Source organism: Leptopilina heterotoma, unplaced genomic scaffold, assembly GCF_015476425.1.
Source record: "Leptopilina heterotoma isolate Lh14 unplaced genomic scaffold, ASM1547642v1 Lhet_708, whole genome shotgun sequence".
In the NCBI taxonomy this organism is placed as follows: domain Eukaryota; kingdom Metazoa; phylum Arthropoda; class Insecta; order Hymenoptera; family Figitidae; genus Leptopilina; species Leptopilina heterotoma.
In genome coordinates this window covers 1-21,522 of record NW_025111164.1, presented here as the reverse complement: position 1 = coordinate 21,522, position 21,522 = coordinate 1, and the positions used below count along the sequence as shown (strand labels likewise).

At 28.8% G+C, this 21,522-nt stretch overlaps 2 protein-coding genes across 2 annotated transcripts; both read left to right on the top strand.

Annotated features, from left to right (window-relative positions):
- Positions 1-6,470: 6,470 nt before the first annotated feature.
- LOC122510601 (uncharacterized protein DDB_G0271670-like) lies at positions 6,471-8,814 on the top strand. Its single transcript, XM_043625373.1, has 3 exons — positions 6,471-6,554; positions 6,967-7,203; positions 7,954-8,814. The coding sequence occupies exons 1-3, from the start codon at positions 6,471-6,473 to the stop codon at positions 8,812-8,814; spliced, it is 1,182 nt and encodes a 393-aa protein (XP_043481308.1).
- Positions 8,815-20,026: 11,212 nt separating this feature from the next.
- LOC122510600 lies at positions 20,027-20,466 on the top strand. The gene is made up of 2 exons (XM_043625372.1): positions 20,027-20,120; positions 20,210-20,466. The coding sequence occupies exons 1-2, from the start codon at positions 20,027-20,029 to the stop codon at positions 20,464-20,466; spliced, it is 351 nt and encodes a 116-aa protein (XP_043481307.1).
- The last annotated feature ends 1,056 nt before the right edge of the window (positions 20,467-21,522 follow it).

Below are 21,522 nucleotides of genomic sequence, written 5' to 3'. Positions count from 1 at the left end.
AATGAAAGTATTGACGCCAAGATCTTAAAATTGCTTCAAATAAAAATTTTTATAAAGACGCATAATTGGATTTAATTAGGTGATTATGTTAATAATTAAATAAAATTCTACATTTCTTACAACTAAATACAAAAACTTTCGTTACAAATTTTACTTAGTAAACTTTTATTTCACTAATTATTTCGACATTTTCAAAATTTTTACTTGGCGGAAATTTTTGCATCAAATGTTTTTGTTGGGATTGAAATACTTTTTGCATCATAATTGAATTCTAGGGTCTTTCATAAAACTGTTTGGTAGTTTAGGCTCTACGTTTATGTAGATGTCAAATCCAATTTCTTAGAGAAAAATAAAAATATTTCAGTTATTTCAATATTTGGATTTTCCTAAAAAAATAAAATTTTTTGCCATTTAGACAAACGCAGAGACTAAACTTTTAAACGAATTTGTGAAATATTCTAGATTTATGTTAATTGGGTTAAAATCTCGATATATATTTGCAGGAAATTTTAATAGACTTTGTATTTTTTGAAATATTTCGAATTTTCTAAAAAAAATTAATTTTTTGACATTTAGACAAACGCAGAGACTATAAACTTCAAAACGGATATGTGAATTATTCTACATTATTGTTAATTGGGTTAAAATCTCGATATATATTGCAAGAAATTTAAATGCACTTCGTATTTATTAAAATATTTTGATTTTTCTATAAAAAATTGAATTTTTCGACATTTAGACAAATTTAGAGACTAAATTACTCAACAGATTTGTGAAATATTCTACAATATTATTGATTGGAGTAGAATCTTGATATATTTTGCAGAAAATTTTAATACATTAAAAAGTTTAGTCTCTGCGTTTGTCTAAATGTCAAAATATTCAATTTTTTGAGAAAAAATCCTAATTTTTCAAAAAATACGAAGTGTATTAAAATTTCCTGAAATATATACCGAGATTTTAACCTAATTAATAATATTCTTGAATATTTTAAAAATCCATTTAGGAGTTGATGCTCCACGTTTGTCTAAATCTCAAAAAATCGATATTTTTTCGGTTTTCCTAGCTTAAATTCTAAAAAAGTATAAAAAATATTCAATTGAACTTGACTGAATTCTTTCTTTTTTGATTCTTTATCCAACAAAAAAAATGAGGCAAATCGATTCTCTACCGTGAATCTTGATTCTTCGCATTAATTCTATTATTTTTATAAATAGTAATATCGCTTTGAAGTAATCAAGATTCGCGGTAGAGAATCGCCGCCAAGTAAAAAAAGTACTTCAATCCCAACAAAAACATCTTTGATGCAAAAATTTCTGCCAAGTAAAAATTTTGGAAATGTCGAAATAATTATAGTGAAATAAAAGTTTACTAAGTGAAATTTGTAACAAAAGTTTTTGCATTTAGTTGTAACAAATGTAGAATTTAATTTAATTATTAACATAATCAGTTAATTAAATCCAATTATGCGTCTTAATAAAAAATTTCTATTTGAAGCAAATTTAAGATCTTGGCGTCAATACTTTCATTAATTATATAAGTTAGAAACATTATTGACGCCAAGATCTTAAAATTGCTACAAATAGAAATTTTTTATTAAGACGCATAATTGGATTTAATTAGCTGATTATGTTAATAATTAAATTAAATTCTACATTTGTTACAACTAAATACAAAAACTTTCGTTACAAATTTTACTTGGTACTTTTATTTCACTAATTATTTCGACATTTTCAAAATTTTTATTTGGCGGAAATTTTTGCATCAATTCAATTATTTTTATAAATATTAAAATTATTAGCAATAATTAAATTACTTTCAATTCACTTTTAATAAAATTCTTCTTCATAAAATTCAATTGGCTTCAAAATTTTCAATGGAAATGATGAAAGAAACTCTATCAGTAAAAAAAATCAAAAAAATTCTTCAAAAGAATTTAATTAGGATTTTAAAAATTTTAATAAAATTCTTTTAGAGAATTTAGTTATTTTCCTAAATAATAAAATTCTTTAAAGGAAATTTTTTGATAAAATTCGATGACTTTAAATACATTATTTTTAAAATTGAAAATATTTGAAAAGAAAAATTATGAACAAGTTCAGAAACAAAAAGCAAACAACATCTAACATCAAACTGCGAACCTCGCTGCGAACAGATTACAGGAACTTGTACTTTATTATTAAGTATTAAATAATTAATTAATGTTTTAATTATTTTTATTTTATAATTAATTCAAACTTGTGATGACAAATAGAAATCATCAGAATTTTTTTCATTTCCTTTTATTATAAGACTAAAATTTTGTTAAATATTATGTTTTGTCAAATTGAAATTATGCGGATTTTCGTTCTTTACTTCTAAACAAAATTAGAAAATTTTTTAATATTAAGAAATAGAAAATTCATTTATGTAGCATTATTTTTTTATGAGTCACAATTTTTTTAACAAAATTATTTTTTTATTTTAGAAAAAGAAGAAAACTATTTGCACAATTTCTATTTTTAATCTTATTTTTGAAACAGGATTTTCCACAGGAATTGTAAGATATTAAAAAATTTCAAATTCTAACCTTTAAGGGTTTCGTACCCGGTAGGAACCCTATTAAAAAACAATTGCACTTTTCGCATAATTCATTTAAAATAGTATGAAAAAAGAATTGAAATTCTGTAATGAGTTTTGTCATTTATGAAGAATTTTGTTAACATTTTCAAAAATAATTTAATTTTCATGAAAAATTTACTTATTTATATAAAAATAATTAAATTCTTTACAAGAATTTTGATTAAAATCTTTGAAATAATTGTCTGTAAAGAATTTTATTATTTTTAGAAATAATTGAATTTTTACGATACATTTTAATATTTTGTATATTAATTGAATGTTTGAGAGGAATTTTTTAACATTTTTTTTAATTATGAAATTGTTTTGTGAAATTTGAGTAAAATTGTAATTCAAATTTGAATTCTTTTTGGGAAATGTTATCGAAATAGTATAGATATTGAAAATCATTGAAATTAGAAAATTTTTTAAAATTATTAAAATTAGGACAATAATTTTTTTGACGTTTATGAAAATAAATGTATTTTGGAGAAGAATTTTGTTATTTCTAAATATAATAATTTTTTTTAATTAACAGAAGACACATCGAGGAGTACGCGATTAGCGAAACCTAAAAAATTGTTGTACTACAAAACCATAGATCGTTACTATGAGTCAGAGCACCGGTGGCACAGATCAGGCAGGCCAAAGAAGCATAAGGGAAAAAAGCCGTATAGGTAAAATATTTTTTTCATTTATTATTCAAAGTATGAAATTAAAATACGTTCATCATAATGATTAAATTTCTATAATTGCAGCTACATGAGGTGCGCACACCAGAGGAAAACTAAATGCATTGGCAGAGGAATAGTGTACGACAATGAGAAAATAATATATGTGACGAAACTTCACATACCAACGTGTAGTTTCAATCCGGACGCAGCAAAACAGAGGACAGCATTGTAAGAAAAAGCCATAAATAACCTGGAAAATCCTCTCAAAGTTTTTCAAACTGTGAGAAATGAGTAAGTGTTTTTGTTTTAATTGTGTTAAACAATTTAAAAAAATTCTCGTCAAAGTTTCAATAATCTTTATGAATTTTTTTCAGAAATTTAAATATTTTCAAAAATTTTAATAACATTCTTGGCAAAATTTCAATTACTTTCAAAAATTAATTTCTCTTTGGATAATTTCAATTATTTTTAATACAATTTTAATCAAATTTCCGAAAAATAAAGAAAAACAAAATTCAATTACTTAAAAATTTGTTTGAAAAAATTCTTTATGAAAATTACATTTTAAAAAACATTCAATTAATTAATAAAATATTTATTTGCATTTTATTTGTATTTAAATAATTGAATTCTCGTGGATTTCTCTAGTAAATATTGATTTAAAAATGAATTTCAGTTAAAACCTTAGATTATTATTGAATATTGAAAGCAATATAGCGTTAATTTTTAGAAATAATTGAATTTTGAACGGGTTTTTAAATTAAAATCTTAGAAAATTCCACATTTTCATACTTTTAATTAACAATTCTGTAGAATTCATTTTTTGAAGAAAAGGTTAATTGAATTTTTCTTTAATTCTTACAGTTTTTATTTTCTACTATATATTTCATTAAAGAATATCAGAATAATCGACATGCCGTAAAAATTAATATTGAAAATATTAGAATATTTACGAAGAATTCTATCATTTTTGAAAATAATTAAATTCTTGACAAGATTTTTAAGAAAATTTAAAATTAATTTTTCTCAAAAAGTTTGATGGAATTTTTTTGGTAATTATTTGAAGTTTTTAATTTATAATTTATTTCATTGAAGAATGTTAAAATAATCAAAATTTTAGGTAAAATTGAATTGTACACAAATTGATTTAAAAATTCTCAAAGAAGAACTTTTTAAAAAATTGATTTAGAGAAGAATTTTAGTTTAAAATTTCAGAAATGTAGAATTGAATTGAAATGAAAATAATTTTGAAGAAATTACAGTAATAATATTTTTATAATATAAAATAATGATCACTCCGAGTGGTAAACTCGGAGGTTTCTTCATGTTTTATAATATATTCTTACATGTTTTTTTATATTTTTTTATTGTATTTTTATAATATAAAATAATGATCACTCCGAGTGGTAAACTCGGAGGTTTCTTCATGTTTTATAATATATTCTTACATGTTATTGAAATTTCAAATTTTTGAAAACCTTAATTTCTATTAAAAAATAATAATGATGAAATATTTATTTAAAAATGAAGTTATTAAGGTTTTTGAATAATTTTCCTTTTAAAAACCTTGGAAAATTTTGTTCTTTAACCTGTAAAAGTCAGGGAATTTGAAAAGAGCAAAAGCGTGGCAACCTTAGAATATGATCTCTACTAGTATCTAGAAAAATGTACCCCATCAGGTTTTGAAAATGAGTTATGTCGTGAAGCACTTTGTTCGTAACAAATTGCTAAACTTTGTCTTTCTGCCTTTCATAAAACTTGGATAGTTTCAATTTTGGAGAAGCATGAATATCTTCATGTTTTATAATAATATTTTTATATGTTATTGAATTTTTAATTTTTGAAAATCTTAATTTTTGTACAAAAATAATAATGATTAAATATTCATTTAAAAACGAAGTTATTGATGTTTTCGAGTAATTTTACAATTAAAGAAATGTTATAGAACAGGAAAAAAGTCGTTTCGTCTGGAAATCAGGGAGTTTGGTAAAATTAAAAATAAAATTAAAAATAAAATTTAGTAAAATATAATTGTTGTTTTAAAAGCTGGAAAAGTCAGGGATTTTGAGATGAGGAAAAGCACCAACCCTGAGTGTAATAAGTGAAATTTCACATATTCAGACTTAGTGAGTATGTTAAGCATTAAATTAAATTTTATATTTGCTACAATTCAAGTAGTAGAGCTACACGGGTTCTGGCCCAGTTACCGACCGTCGGTAAGGTAGATTTCCTAATAGCTCACTTTCAGGTGGGTTAGAAGGGGTGTTCTACTTTACCGACCGAGTTTTTAGTACCGGCCGCCACCGCTAGATGGCGCCACCACTCAATTTAAACCCCCTTAGAGGGGTATTAAAATTTTTATTTTTGAATTTTCAAGTGGGTTAGAAGGGATGTTCTGTTTTACCGACATCTGTGTTCTGGCTGCCACCGAGAGATGGCGCCACATGTGAATTCCAACCACTTGGCGGGAAATTTAAATTTTTTATTTTTAAACTTTCAAGTGGGTTACAAGGGATGTTCTACTTTACCAACATCTGAGTTCCGGCTGCCACCGAGAGATGGCGCCACTGCATAATTCAAACCCCTTGGTGGGAAATTTAATTTTTTTTTTATTTTTAAACTTTCAAGTGGGTTAGCATAAGTGCTCTACTTTTACCGACTGAGTTTTAGCTTCTGCTGCCACCGCTAGATGGCGTCAATTTTTACACAATTTAAACCCCCTTGGTGAGATATTTAAATTTTTATTTAATAATTTCAAGTCTTTTGGTGTGGAATGATTTCAAATTTCACACCACAAAGTGATTTCAAATCCTTGGCGGGATATTTAAATTTTTGTTTAATAATTTCAAGTTTATTAGTGTGGAATCATTTCAAATTTCACACCACAATTACCAACAATAATTTTACAATAGATGTTAAAATTGTATAGAATTATTATTGACTGAGTTTAAGTTTTAAATGTTCAATATTTATAATTTTTGTATATGTATATTCATAGATTTTCAATGATCTAACTCATATGGATTCACCCTTATTTTTATGATACATACAATTACCGAATTTTCATTATATTACGGAGCATGAAAATTAGAAGTCCACAAGAGCCAATCAGAAAAATATAGGAAATAAGGAAATGAATCGTATTGGTTGACATAATTAAATATTTCTAATTTGGTGGAAAAACTAAAGTTGGTAGTAATGATGCCATGTGCTCACAATACTTTTATTCTTTTTCACAAACCTGTTGAACTGGAAGGACGTTTTCCAACTTCCAAGAAAATGGTAAGTTCAATAAATTTTTGAATAGTGTTAAAATCATAATTCATTTATAAATTAAAAAAAAATATTACTTTAGTAATTATTTACGTTACATTTCACTAACATGCTTGTCTGTATTTATTTAGAGTTTTCATCCGAATGGGAGGTACTGTGGGCAATGCTGCTTCTGTCGCTTTTTCCATTTCATAAACCAATTTGTAAGTATTTTTCTAAAAAAATTGTCAAAAACATTTAATTGATGTTAATTATTTTATATTAATAAAATAAATTTTTTTATTTAATAATGTAATTATATTAAAAACTTAACCTAACCTCACTTCACCTAATGGAGCTGAAACTGGCATCCAGTTATTAGTAATATTAATTAATTTAATTTGCAAATTAAATTTAACTGATTTAATATTAATTATTTTAGGTTCCACCATCTCCAGAACAAATATGGCAACGACAGTTGCAACAAATGCAGGCTCCACAGTTTCAGGCTCAACACATGCAGGCTCAACATATGCTATCAATGCAGGCTCAACAGTTGCAATTGCGACCACTTCAGCAAATACAACCGCGACCAGTGTTGCAAGCACAACCACGAAAACCACGTCAACCACGTCAACCAAAACCCAAGTTGCCAGCAGAAGTCGTTCAAGCAAATAAGGTATAAATATATATATATATATATATATATATATATATATATATATATATATATATATATATATGAAATTATATTTGAATTAAAAATGTTTATTTTCAAATAATAATAATTATTATCAAAATTGTATCAATATTTATGTCAATAATCTAATTTTGGATTTTTTTTTAAAACAATTTTGTGAGGTGTTTGATGTATTTTTTATTTCAACAATTTACAATTCTTTAATTTTAGCTTCTTTTACTTCTTTTGAAATTATAATCGAAATTGTATCAATATTTATGTCAATAATCTAATTTTGGATTTTTTAAAAACAATTTTGTGAGGTGTTTGGTGTATTTTTTATTTCAACAATTCACAATTCTTTAATTTTAGCTTCTTTTACTTCTTTTGAAATTATAATCAAAATTGTATCAATATTTAGGTCAATAATCTAATTTTGGATTTTTTAAAACAATTTTGTGAGGTGTTTGGTGTATTTCTTATTTCAACAATTTACAATTCTTGAATTTTAGCTTCTTTTACTTCTTTTGAAATTATTATCAAAATTGTTTTAATATTTAGGTCAATAATCTAATTTTAAAATTATTAACGAATTTTGTTAGTTGTGTGTAGTTATTTTTATTTAAACAATTTCTAATTCTTCAATTTTAGCTTCTTTTACTTCTTTGAAATTATTTTATTTGTCTAATCTTTGAAATAATTATAATAAAATTTTCAACAAATTTTTAATTATTGTTTTACATTCTGCAGGAAAACGAAAATAGCAGTCTGAAGCATAAAACTAGGTGGGAGCCTGTTGAGAAATACACCCCGAAAATAGTAAATAAAATTGATGACTATATACCAACTCCAAAGGAGGTTCTTCTAAGCATGCAATCTCAACAGTCACCACAGCTGCCTTCTGCGCAGTTAGCTGAAAGCATCAGTACAAATCAACTAGTCAAGTCTCCACCACCTCCTCCACCATCACCGGCATCTAGTTCTTCTTCAAATTCGTCTAGTTCGAGTTCTTCCAGTTCGAGTTCAAGTTCCTCAGCTAAGAGTTCATCTTCTAAAAAGAAAAAGTCAACATTGGTTCCTGAAAATTTAAACTTACCATCAATAGATTCTTCTTCAGGACCAAATCCTTCAACATCTATTGCTAATCCTTCAGCGCGAAACCTTTCAGCGTTGAACATTTCAACGCTAAACCCTTCAGCGCCAAACCTTTCAGCATTGAACATTTCAACGCCAAACCCTTCAGCGCCAAACCTTTCAACGTTGAACATTTCAACGTCAAACCATTCAGCGCGAAATGCTTCAGCGCGAAATGCTTCAGAGCCGGAAGCGTCTACATCAAAGTCATCGAATACTTCAATGTTAAAGTCGACAGCATCAAATATTTCAAATTTGAATGTTACAACAACAGAATCGAAATTATCTTCGAATGTTGGAACACTAAATCATTCAACAGTAAGAGATTCAACGTTGACAGCTTCAACTTCAAGAACAATAATATTAGATGACAATGATCCTTGCATAAAAAGATTAACACGACCGGCAAAAGTATATGGAACTAAGAGGCACAAGAAAAGTAGTGAAAAAGAAGACGCCAAAAAATCTAAAAAATGATAAAAAGGAAAAAAAGTAACTTTTATCATTTAAAAACTATTTTGAAAATTAAAGAAACATTAAACCTTTTTTTTTTTTATATATTAGTTTTTGTTCTCTTTAAAAATGATTTAAGTGCACCGTTGTTGTGAATAAAAATTAGAGAAGAACTAAGTTTCTTTTTTCATATATTATTTTATGTTCTGTTTAAAAGAAAAAATGATATAAGTGCAACGTTATTTTTCATAAAACTAATGTGAGAGAAAATTAGAGATATATTTAAAAAATCTCTTTTTATGTTATATTTTTTTTTTCATTATCTTTTTTTTTTTCTTTTTATTTTAATAACCTGATATTAAAGTATCATTTCCTCTCAAAACGTGAGAGATGGACAGATGTTTCATCTTAAAAGTATTTGAAAACTTTATTTTAACATTATTAAGTTTGTTTTACTTTTATGTACAAGTGCGTGAACATATACGAAAATTATATTATGTAAAGGTTTCAACGTTTTCCTTGCAGAAAAAAAACTTTTTTTTTTGTTTTTTAGATAAGTCTCGTATTTTATAATCTAATAAAGGAACATGACAGTATGTGATATATCTTTGTTTAAACCCTGTCTTTGTATATTATATTTTTTCTTTGAAATTAATTCTTATCTTGATACAATTTAAAGTTCTATAGATAAATTGTTAAAAGAAATTCTATAACACTAACTTATTTCCTACAGAATAATTAAATGTTTTATTAAATGCTTCTCACTTGTATTTATTTTCGTAAAATTATTTGTTATAGAATTTCTTTTAACAATAATTTAACAAAACTTCAATCAAGTATGTTTCTGAATCTTTATTCTTATTATTATAATTTATATTTTCAATAATTTATACTTAAGAATTTATTTTAATAAGTAGCTTTTGACTTAGTTTGTTTATATTTTAAATTTGTAAAAAAAAATGGAAATTCCAAATAAATAATTACATTTTTATGTATTGAATTTAAAGGAATCCAGTTAAATTGAGATTATGTAAATAATAAATTTTCAAGTTCACACCAACACAAATATTAATTACGGAAACGACCGCATGGGTATGCTGCTTTCACTCCACTAGCGATGCATAGTGGGGAGTGCTGTGGTGGGGAGCGCCGTGGTGGAGATCACAACGGTGAGTGAGTGCAGTGCGCCAGCCACCACACTCATTCTTTTTTCAGCTTCCATCGTTTCAGGTGAATGTCTCTTGCAGGTCTTCTCTCGATTCTCTCTTACAGGACTTTTTTTTCTTTATCTTTCTTACAGTTCTTTATTCTCTCTTACAGTTTTTTTTTGCTTTCTCTCTTCCGAGACTTTTTTTTCTCTTACAGATATTTTTTCATTATTCTCTCTCTTACAGTTTTTTTTGCTTTCTGTCTTCCGAGACTTTTTTTTTTCTCTTACAGATATTTTTTCATTATTCTCTCTCTTACAGTTCTTTATTCTCCCGATTCTCTCTTGCAGGACTTTTTTCTCTATCTTTCTCTCTTACAGTTCCTTATTCTCTCTTTCTCTCTTACAAGACTTTTTTCTCTCTCTGCCCCTCTTAAATGCATTTTTTTTCTATCTCTCTTGCAGATATTTTTTTTTCTCTTACAGGTATATTTTTTTTTCTTTATTCTCTCTTGCAGGTCTTCTCTCTTACAGTTCTTTATTCTCCCGATTCTCTCTTACATGACTTTTTTCTCTATCTTTCTCTCTTACAGTTCTTTATTCTCCCGATTCTCTTTTGCAGGACTTTTTTCTCTATCTTTCTCTCTTACAGTTCCTTATTCTCTCTTTCTCTTTTACAAGACTTTTTTCTCTATCTTTCTCTCTTACAGTTCCTTATTCTCTCTTTCTCTCTTACAAGACTTTTTTCTCTATTTTTTTCTCTTACAGTTCCTTATTCTCTCTTTCTCTCTTACAAGACTTTTTTCTCTCTCTGCCCCTCTTAAATGCATTTTTTTCTATCTCTCTTGCAGATCTTTTTTTTTTTTTCTCTTACAGGTATTTTTTTTCTTTATTCTCTCTCACAGGTCTTCTCTCTTACAGTTCTTTATTCTCCCGATTCTCTCTTACATGACTTTTTTCTCTATCTTTCTCTCTTACAGTTCTTTATTCCCCGATTCTCTCTTACAGGACTTTTAACTCTATCTTTCTCTCTTACAGTTCCTTATTCTCTCTTTCTCTCTTACAGGTCTTTTTTCTCTTTCTTTTACAGTTTTTTTCTTTCTCTCTTACAGCCATCTGTCTTATAGGTCTCTCTCTCTCTCTCTCTCCTTTAGCTCAATACTTTTTTCAGTTCTCTCTTTCAGATTTTCAACAATTATTTAATTTTTATTTTCTAGTAATTTCTTTTAATTCAATTTATCATATTTCCCTTTTATTTGATTTTTCTTTCTAGTTATTTCTCGTTTAGTTCAGTTTTAATTTTTTCTTTTTAGGAATTATTTTTATTTTTTTTTCTTTCAGTTTTTATTTTTCTTTTTAGTTATTTATTCTAATTATATTTTTCTCTTTTTCTTTCAGTTTTTATTCTTCTTTTTTAGTTATTTCTTTTATTTCAGTTTGACTTTCTTCTTCTACATTATCTCTCGTTTTTTTCAGATCATTCTTTCATAACGTTTCTTTCTTCCTTTTATTCAAATATTGTATTTGTTTCTCTTTCCCATCTTATTCTGTTTTTTTTTAATTTGTCGTATTATTATTATTATTTTACTTTTTATTTATTTAATAAGTTAAATTTGTTTTATAGTAAACATTTTCTGTTTGTAGAAATAATATTTGATAAAATGGATCACATCAATCCTCTTTTAAATTGTCGAGAGGGTCTGGAACCAGATGATGATGATGACAATGATTTTATTATTATTAATGAATATGTGAATTATTATGAAAATGGTGATGATGATGATGCCAATGATGGTGGTGGTGATGATGATGACGATGATGATACTTCCGCTATCATTATTTATGATGAGTTCGCTCATAATGATTATGAGGAAGACGGCGATGACAATGAAGATGACGATAATGACGGATACGACAGTGCGGGGGAGACAATCATCATAAGCGATGATGATGATGATGATGATGATGATGATGATGATGATGATGATGATGATGACGTTCTGATAATAGATATCGATCCTAAGGAAGTTAGTTAGGAATTTTTATTTTATTTTAACTTTATCAAATATTATTCTAATTTAAATTAACTTTCAAAATATCTTTAATTTTTAGATGTCGGAGATTCTAGAAGATAATTCGTAGCCTTAAAACTATCAAGTTTAATTTTTAAATAAAAAGGTTTTTCATCAATTTACGTATTTATTTTTATTTCCATTAATTTTAACGCGCATAACTTGAGCGTATATTATAGTGGGGGTAATTCTGCGTGCGCATTCAAGAGTGTGGTGGGGTTGAAGAAAAAAGTGGGGTTCAGGTTATATAAGGCGAGTTTCAAAGCTGTTAGATCATTCTTATTTCAGGATCTAGAATTAGCAGTAAGTGTAATAAGTTAACCATTTTATAATTTCTTTTCAGCTTCTTTCTACCTTTCAATTTCAGGTTTATTTCAAAGATTTTAGCTTTATTTCCAGGTTTTTTTTGTTTATACTTCAGGTTTATTTCAAAGTTTTTTTTAACTTTATTTCCAGGTTTTTTTTTTGTTTCCATTTCAGGTTTATTTCTAAGATTTTTATATTACTTACAGGTTTTCTGTTTACATTTCAGGTTTAGTTCTAAGTTTTTTCAGTTTCATTTAGTTTTTTTTTTTTATTATAAGATTTCTTTTCAGCTTTATCTTTTAAGTTTGCATTTCAGGTTTATTTACAGGTTGCTTTGGTTGTTATAAGTTTTTTTAAAGGCTTTTTATTGTTTGCTCTAATTTTTTAGGTTGTTTTAAAATTTTATTTTGCTAAATTTCTTTTTTTTTTTTTTCAGATAAATTTTCTAAGTTCTTTTTTCAGCATTATGTTATGTTTTGAATTATATTTATATTACAGGTTTATTTCAATTACAGTTCTTTGTTTCTCTTCTTTTGTTTAAGGTTTTCTTCTAGTTTCAAACATATTAAAAATGGATCTAGAAAAAGTTAACTCCGTTGGACGTTTTGAAGGTTACCTGCCGACGAAACCGCTCGCGGAATTGATGAAAGATGGACTGTACTACGTCTCAAAAATGAAGAAGGTCCAGACCAAATATGGACCTAGGATCATAGTTGAGATTGATGCTGATTTCGTCACATACAACAAGATTCATCAAGCTCTTTGAGGATGAACCCACCACCTTGGACATGATGAAAGAAGCTGCGATATCGAAGAAACTTCAAATGAAGTATCTTGGAGGACCATTTAATGTTGTTGAATTTAAATTGTTACAATAAATTGTAAAAAGAAAATGTATATATATTTTAAAAAATTTTGATAAAATAAACACACAAAGTTTTACTTATAAATTGGTTTTAAATTTACTTTCCTCCTTCTCTTAGTATAAGTTATTTTTCAGAATTAGAATAAGTTTTATTTTCAGAAATTATAAAAGAATTTAAATTAAATTTTAAAGGATAGGTTGTTTTTGAAATTAAGAAGCATTGTTTTAAATTCATAACATTTATTTTTAATAACTTAATAACTAAATTTTACAAAAAAGATTCACAATTTTCATAAAAAGATTTTAAAGTAGAGTCAGTTTCATCAATTTCATTAGAAATAGCACTTATATATTGGTTTGGAGGATCCAAAAACCAATCGCGTAGAATTTTAACATTTTTTACAGCACAATTTTCACTACAAAAAGTATGATGCGTACACGTCGTTAATAAATCAGACTTAATTTTTTTCAACGATGGACAATTAAAATCTTCCAAGTTTTGTACGTTGAGTAAATATTTTTCTAGCCAATTCTTTTTTTCTAAACCTTTAACGTAAATTACACTTGCACTTCGAAGTATATCTTGTAGAATTGGTCGAAGTTCATCGTATGAGACGTCTCCAGCTGTCCAATGGATTCCATGGTAATTATGTGTTAGCCAAAGATTTTCACTTTTGTAGCGTCCTGGCAGTGAATTCCAAGGACAAGGAGGTTCAAAAAGATAAACGAGAGGCTGTGCATCTGGTTGAAGAGGAAGTATCGCCAACTCTTTAAAGACAAACTCGTTGTTGGCTCTTTTAAAACCTTGAACGTCTACGATAAACTCCATTTTTGAAGCAGAAATGAATTTCTAGCCGAGAGCAGCTGCTTTTATAGTAATCACCTCCCACCACTACCACATTATCCCCACTCATTTACAATAGTTTCTTTACAACGCCGCTGATTGGCTTATATTGTATGACGCGGTCATGGATGATTAGGCAATAGGCGGTGGTCTCGGCTGGCATGTTGATTCCTGCTTCAAATTCTAATCTCACATCAACTGATGCTTGTTTTAAAAACTCGTTTTGTTTAGAACAATCAATAACAATTAGAGGAAATAGACTTTTAAAAATATCCTTTGTTAAAATAGGTTTTGAATCTTTACCATAATAGGATGATTGAAAATTAGCGTACATTTCATAAAGTAGAAAGTACTGATTTTGATCAAAGTTTAAATTTAAATTTCCGTAAGGATAATATTGTGAATTTAAAAAGAGTTTAACATTTATAATATTACAATGGTCAAAATGACAGGCATATTTTTTTCGTTTATCTTTCCTCGCTGTTTGAAATCCAACAATAACATAACGAGGTTTCTCTAATTGCGTTGATGTTTTAATTTGCCACAAAACTTTTGAACTTGTAGGAATTAAAGGATACTCATACATTTCCCACGACCTAAAACTTATTGAAATTAATGGATCCTTTTCAATATATTTTAACAGTTTAACTTTGTTATTGTCAGAAGGTAAAACGTATGGAACCATCCATTCAAGTTTATTGATGGAAATTTTAAATTCCTCATCCCCTCCTTGTCCTGTTTGAATTACGGCATTTACGTCAGAACGTGCTCTTGTTAATTTTTCATGATTGTAGTATGTCCAACGTATTTGCAGCGATCAATTTCAATACCATTTAGTTCATAGCGAATTTCATCAAACAAAAAGCATACAGCATTATTACTTAAATGTACGTTTTGTGTAAGAGTAATTCCATCATTTTTAGTTAATCTACCAAAAATGTGTAATGAACTTTTACTAGGTAAAATGCACAAGTCTTGATGTTGTACTGCGATTCGAATTTCATCGCTATTGTTAAAAGATGAAGATGCGTATGGTTGATGAGCATGAATTTCATAATGAGCTATTGACTCATCGAAATTCACTGCTGCTGGAATATTGAGAAGTTCGTCCATTTTTATTGCAACAGCAACCAAAAAATATGTAGATTAATTGTCTTGTTGTCTTATTTTCTTTCCTTGAACTTTTAGACCTAGTTCTTGCAGAAAGAGGCGATTCTGAGGTGTTAACACCTTGTGAGATAAATTTAGACTGATTGGATTCTTGCATGTTGTCTGACTTTTATAGTTTCCACCAACAACAGCTCTTTGATTATAAACGATTCCCATTACAAAGACTTTATATGCAATCGAATTGTTATAGTTTCTCCTCTAAAATTGATTAAATCACCGTCCTGATCGACAATTCGCAGTTGTATATTATGTATTGTCTTGGTGGCAATCGGAAGGTAAATGACGTGTGCAGGCACTTCCACAATCTTATATCCTGGTGGAACGCTGGGGAAGAATTCATGTATAGTGTGAAGTTTTTGGTTATTTATATACGCTCCAGATGTGATATTACACTCAATTCTAACTGAATTAACCTTTAAAATGGCTACAGGTAAATCAGAAATATGTGCTCTATGAGATGATAGTTTCTGTTATGTAAATCCCAACAACTTACCAATCGAATCTTTAGGTTTAAAATCAATTGGTAAATTAGATTCAACAATACTGCGTAATGTATTATTATTAGGTTTTATACTAATAACAGTTCCAGTTTTTACAGAATTTTGTAAATATGATTCAATATCTTTAATTTCATAACTTCCAGTTGGAATATCAATTACTTGATTTCCAACGTAAAACTTGTTATTTCCTTTATCAATATTGGGAATTGAATTAAAAGTCAATAGTTCGACAAGACCAAGTACATAACTTTTATTTGAATTTAGTTCTATTGGAGGGAAATATTCAGCTCCCAGAACTGAAGAATTTCCTGTTAACGTTAAAGTAAACGAATCACTCATGTTGCTGTCAGATTTTATACTGAAAGCTTACAGGTGTTACATAGTCTTATAAAGGTTAAAACAACTCTTAATATTTAGTTGATTACACAAAAATTTGAGACACAAGTGTCCACATACAAATGTATCATAATTTTGATATTTTTTATGATTATATTTTATTAAGCTACCATCACCCAAGTAAATGACAAGATCTGTTGGTGGAGCAAGGTTGACAAAACTATCAAAATACATTATTTTGTTTTTGAATTTTTTATATGCTACCCAATGTGTTCCAGCACCTTCTTTATTATCAAGATTAATTATTCCTGATTCATACTTGTAAGGACCACTTACAGGTAGTTCATTTCGCATAAAAATACCACGAAAATGCGGTATTTTGACAGCTTTGGCATGCTTCCACAGATCAAAGTCAGTTAATGGACGGTGAGGTAGCTTCAAAACAAGTTTTTTGTTTTCCTTCTTGTTGTTCTCTTTTTTCTTAATGCTCGTTTCTTCTTCTTTCTTGATGCTCGTTTTTTAATTCCTTTTCCTTGAATGTAGGGTTTCAAGTGGAGACCAAGTCCTTGTCGATAAGGTTTAAGGTGTAATCCCTTTCCAAGTGATATGGCTTCCATGGATCTATTGTGACGTTGAGCTTCTGCAAGCTGTTCACTAGCTGTTTTAGCCTTATTAACAGCCCTTGCTATTCCTGAAGCTCCTCCAGCAAGAGCTCCTAAAGCACTAAGTCCAGCAAAAATTGGAACTAGCGGTAAAATTCCACCTACTTTAGTAGGTACAGGAAGAATTCTAGGTGATAAAATTTTGGATTTACCACCAACATTTTTTATTGCTTTTCGTGCACCAACTATAGCTGCTCGAATTGATTCTTCAGCATTATTACCAGGAGCCATACTTTTTCGTGCAGCATCAACAATTTTTCTTAGCGCTATTTGCTTCTTCTTACACATTGTTTTACTCTTCTTCTTTATAGATGATTTTCTTTTTCTTCTCATTCCCATGCCTAACTTTGATTTAGCTTTCATGGTTCCGGATATAGCTAAAGCAGCTGCTCTTTCACTTACACCAGAATCTTTAGCTGTAACACGTTCCCAAGCTCTCTTAGCTAATACTTTATCTGCTTCGTTTCTAGCTTGAATATTTTCACGATTTTGCGAATAAGCAATGTCGTGTTGTTTACATGCAGCGTCCAGTGGATTAATTCCTTGGTCACCTCGTGACAAACGCTTAGCCAACTTTGTACCAGGCCCACAAAATTGGTATCCTGGTAAATGTAACTCAAACGGTAAACTATTGATGATACGATTAATTAAACCTTTTCCTTGATAGCGACCTTTTTTCACCTCCTGATGCATAATCATACTTCACTCTACAATGGTTGACGTGAAACTGACAAATTGACTATAAAAGCTGGGTATTTATAGATTTTCAAGCAGTTACTGTCAAGATGCAGTTCACGAAACAACCTGTCGCACTGCCAATCTCTAGTATAGATGTTGAAACTAATGAAAAAAAGATTAAACGTCATGGTAGTCTGTTTTCAGACAGCATTCGAGCAGTTTTCTGTGGCCCCTCAAATTGTGGTAAAACAAATGCTCTTCTTTCCCTAATAATACATCCAAATGGTCTAAGTTTTGAAAATATTTACCTCTACTCTAAATCTCTACAGCAACCGAAATATAAATTTTTAGAAAATGTAATCAGTCAGGTAGATGGTGTTGAGTATTTTCCATTTAGTGAACATGAAGAAGTAGTATCTCCAAAAGATGCTAAAGCAAATTCAATATTCGTTTTTGATGACATTGCTTGTGAAAAGCAAGATAATGTTAGAGCTTTCTTTTGTATGGGCAGACATGTAAACGTTGACAGTTTCTATTTATGTCAAACGTATGCTCGTATTCCTAAACATCTAGTTCGAGATAATGTTAATTTATTGGTTCTATTTAGACAAGATGAAAAGAATCTGAAACATGTATACGAAGATCATGTTAATACAGATATGAGTTATACTCAATTTCGCGATTTATGTTCAGAATGTTGGAAATCTGACAAATATGGATTTGTTGTTATTGATAAGGACCGTAATTTTAATGAAGGAAGATATAGAAGAGGATTTGATTGCTTCATTTCACTATAAATACAAGAAGTTCATTGAATTTTTCATTAGTATAGTTTATCTTGTCTCGAAGAAAACATGTATCGAAAAGAGCAAGAAACGCTTCGTCAAATAGCAAAAGCAAGTGATGCTATTAGGCGGAAACATCGTTTACTCAAAATGGGTAAAGAGGCTGCAGAAACAGTATTGAAAGAAACTTTTCAACCAATAGTAACACCCCTGGAAAAGCTGGTGAACATAACTGACATACCTTTCAAAAATATTAAAAAAGAAAAAGTTAAAAAGGAGGAAAATGATTTTTCTTTCTCAACTGCTGTTGATGAGGAAGAGGAATTTGATAAAACACTACTCAATGACAGTCTATTTGATAAGAGCAACAAGTTTGAAGAAGGAGAAGAACTTAATTATGAAAATTTGACAAATAAATTTATTCAATTATTGAATAAAAATAGGAAAAGTTTTTTAGATATGGTTTATGGAGTACGTAAGCTTCCTAATGGTTCTTTTATTATTGGTGATACACCAGTTGATTTAGAAGGTTCACATATTCAACTTGCTGGAAAGAAAAAATATTTAAAAACTGCTAGGTTGCTTGAACTTTTATTTCGACAAGAACCTAATCCTGCATTAATAAGTTCAGATGATTTGGAAAATTATAAAGAAATTCTTGTAGCTACAAATGCACACCGAAAAAATTATAGTTCCAGTGGACTTGTCAACGTAACCAGGAGTTCTAAATACACTGTTGTCATTTCAAAACTTTTTAAGGGTACGCCAAAAAAGGGTAGTGGTGTTTTGAAGAAGAAGAAGAAGCTTGGAAAGAAATTACCTCAATTTATGATTTCAAAGAAACAATTTAACCCAGACTACATCTATTGGGATGATCCCAATGAACTAGTTGACCGTTTACGTCTGCTTGTAGCATCACAGCAAGCTGGTAATCCAAGCCATAATAATGAAATTATGTCAATCATCGAAGAACTACGTGAAGCTCGCATTATATATTAGGAGAGTACAAGCAAATAAAGCTTAGTATTAAAATGAGCATTGATGTGTTTGGACATCCCTTGTCACGGCCTCTTGCAAGTCGTGGACTTCCTGGACCTTCTGGAATTGGTTTTAAAATTACTCAAAGTGAACAATACGACATTGATAACAAAAGACTTTGCAACGTTCAAGACGCTGAAGAGCAACAAGACGCTGTAAATTTAAGACTTGCACAGAAAATTATTAAAAACGAGATAAAAACAGTTTTTCAAATTACATCTTCTTTAAGATCAGCTATTGATGATTTGAATCTTTATATCCGAATTATCGAGGATAGGGTGAACGAAAAACTTAAAGAAATTGAATCACAGCAAAATTACATTATCAAAGAGGCTAAATTTATTCACAGTGATGGCTGATCAAAAAATTAACAGTTGTAACTGAACTGCATAAACAAGCTAGAAAAAATTATCCTCGTCGAAAAGTTCAAATGCGTGGCATCGATGAAACCTGGCAAGCAGATTTGGTTGAAATGATACCTTATTCTTATTCTAATAAAGGTTTCAAATACATGCTCACAGTTATAGACATTTTTTCCAAATATGCCTGGGCTGTAGCTGTAAAGAGTAAGAATGGAAAGGATATTTCTTTGGCCATGAAAACTATTCTCAACAAGGCCGAATTCCAAAAAATTTGCATACTGATAGAGGAAAAGAATTTTACAATTCTGAATTTAAGAGTTTAATGCAAGAATTTAACATTAATCTCTATTCTACATATAGTAATTTGAAAGCCTAAATTGTTGAAAGATTTAACCGCACTCTAAAAAACATGATGTGGCCTGAATTCAGCTTGCAAGGCAATTATAATGGATTAATCTTTTACCAACTCTCATGACAAAGTACAATAATAAAAAGCATCGTACTATTGGTATGAAACCCAAAGATGTCACCGTAGAAGATACAAGAGAACTGCTGAGACGTATCCGTAAACTACGTAGAATTCCGCTGAAAAGATCAAAATTCAAAGTTGGAGACAGAGTTCGAGTTAGCAAGTTTAAAATATCTTTGAAAAAGGATATACTCCCAACTGGACAACGGAAGTATTCACCGTGGATAAAGTTAAATCAACAAAACCAGTTACATACAAGCTGAAAGATTACCAAAATCAACCCATCGAAGATGGTTTCTACGAAGAAGAATTGCTGAAAGTCCAATATCCAGATGTTTACCTCGTAGAAAAAGTTCTCAAGACTCGTGGTAATGATGTATACGTGAAATGGCTTGGATTCGATAGCTCACATAATAGTTGGATAAAAAAATCTGATATGTAATATAGTTAAAGTAACGTTAAAGTAATGTTAAAGTAACGTTAAAGTATAGTTAAAGTAATGTTAACGAATGTTAAAGTAACGTTAAAATAAGTTAAAGTAAAGTTAAAATAAGTTAAAATTTAGTTAAAATAAGTTAAAATAAGTTACAATTTAGTTAAAATAAGTTAAAATAAGTTAAAGTAAAGTTAAAATAAGTTAAATAAGTTAAAATATAGTTAAAATAAGTTAATGTAAATAGGTTAAGGTTTTTTCTAATAAAGTAGACATAAAATAAATTGAACATCTTTTTATTCAAACAACCATTTCTTTCTCCTTTCTGTAACAAATCTTTTTACATAAGTTTATTTTCATCGTCGTCGTCAATTTCAATAATTTTACAATGACCCCATGCGAGGGTGTCGGTGCTTTTTTCTATCAAGTATCTCTTGTCGTCATAAGGACTTAGTGCAATTTTTGTTTGTTTCAAAGTTTGTACTTTGTGAAGATTCGACCTAATTGAATATTGCGTTCTAGATTGCATTTTAATATTTCGAAGACAATAAACATAATCATCAAAGTCGATATTTTTCTTAACAACTTCTGCTTTGACACTTTAGCCTTTTTTTATTAAATCTTTCCCTTCTACACGGACGCTGTATATTTTGCTCCGCAAGCCAACAAATTCTGTTACAATTTTTCCATTGCATTCATCCTTCATGAGACCTAATATCTTTTTGTTGGCTTGCGGAATATTGTACACGTTATTAACCGGATAATCAGAAGTGTCGAATTTCATAATGTCTTGTTTCATATCGGCGTAAATGTCTGAGCACTTGATTTCATAAATCAGACTATCGGTGTCGGTGTACAATAATTTCAATTTTTTTTTCATCATACTTGTTCAACATATAATCATAATGGAAGTCGTAAGATCAAAGTTTTTGACACATCCAAACAGTCAAGCCAACCATACACCGGCTTGTTCATTAGTACCTCCAGTTTCCTAAGCGCCACAGCAACCAAATTCTCATTAAAGATGGCTCTGCTGTGGAAGTTAGGCATCTATGTAATCGCTTC

Coding starts and splice junctions, on each gene's coding strand:
- LOC122510600 (XM_043625372.1), top strand. CDS start 20,027: ATGACAAAGTACAATAATAAAAAGCATCGTACTATTGGTATGAAACCC. Junction 20,121..20,209: donor AGAACTGCTGAGACGTATCC/GTAAACTACGTA, acceptor TCTTTGAAAAAG/GATATACTCCCAACTGGACA.
- LOC122510601 (XM_043625373.1), top strand. CDS start 6,471: ATGATGCCATGTGCTCACAATACTTTTATTCTTTTTCACAAACCTGTT. Junction 6,555..6,966: donor TTCCAACTTCCAAGAAAATG/GTAAGTTCAATA, acceptor TAATTATTTTAG/GTTCCACCATCTCCAGAACA. Junction 7,204..7,953: donor AAGTCGTTCAAGCAAATAAG/GTATAAATATAT, acceptor TACATTCTGCAG/GAAAACGAAAATAGCAGTCT.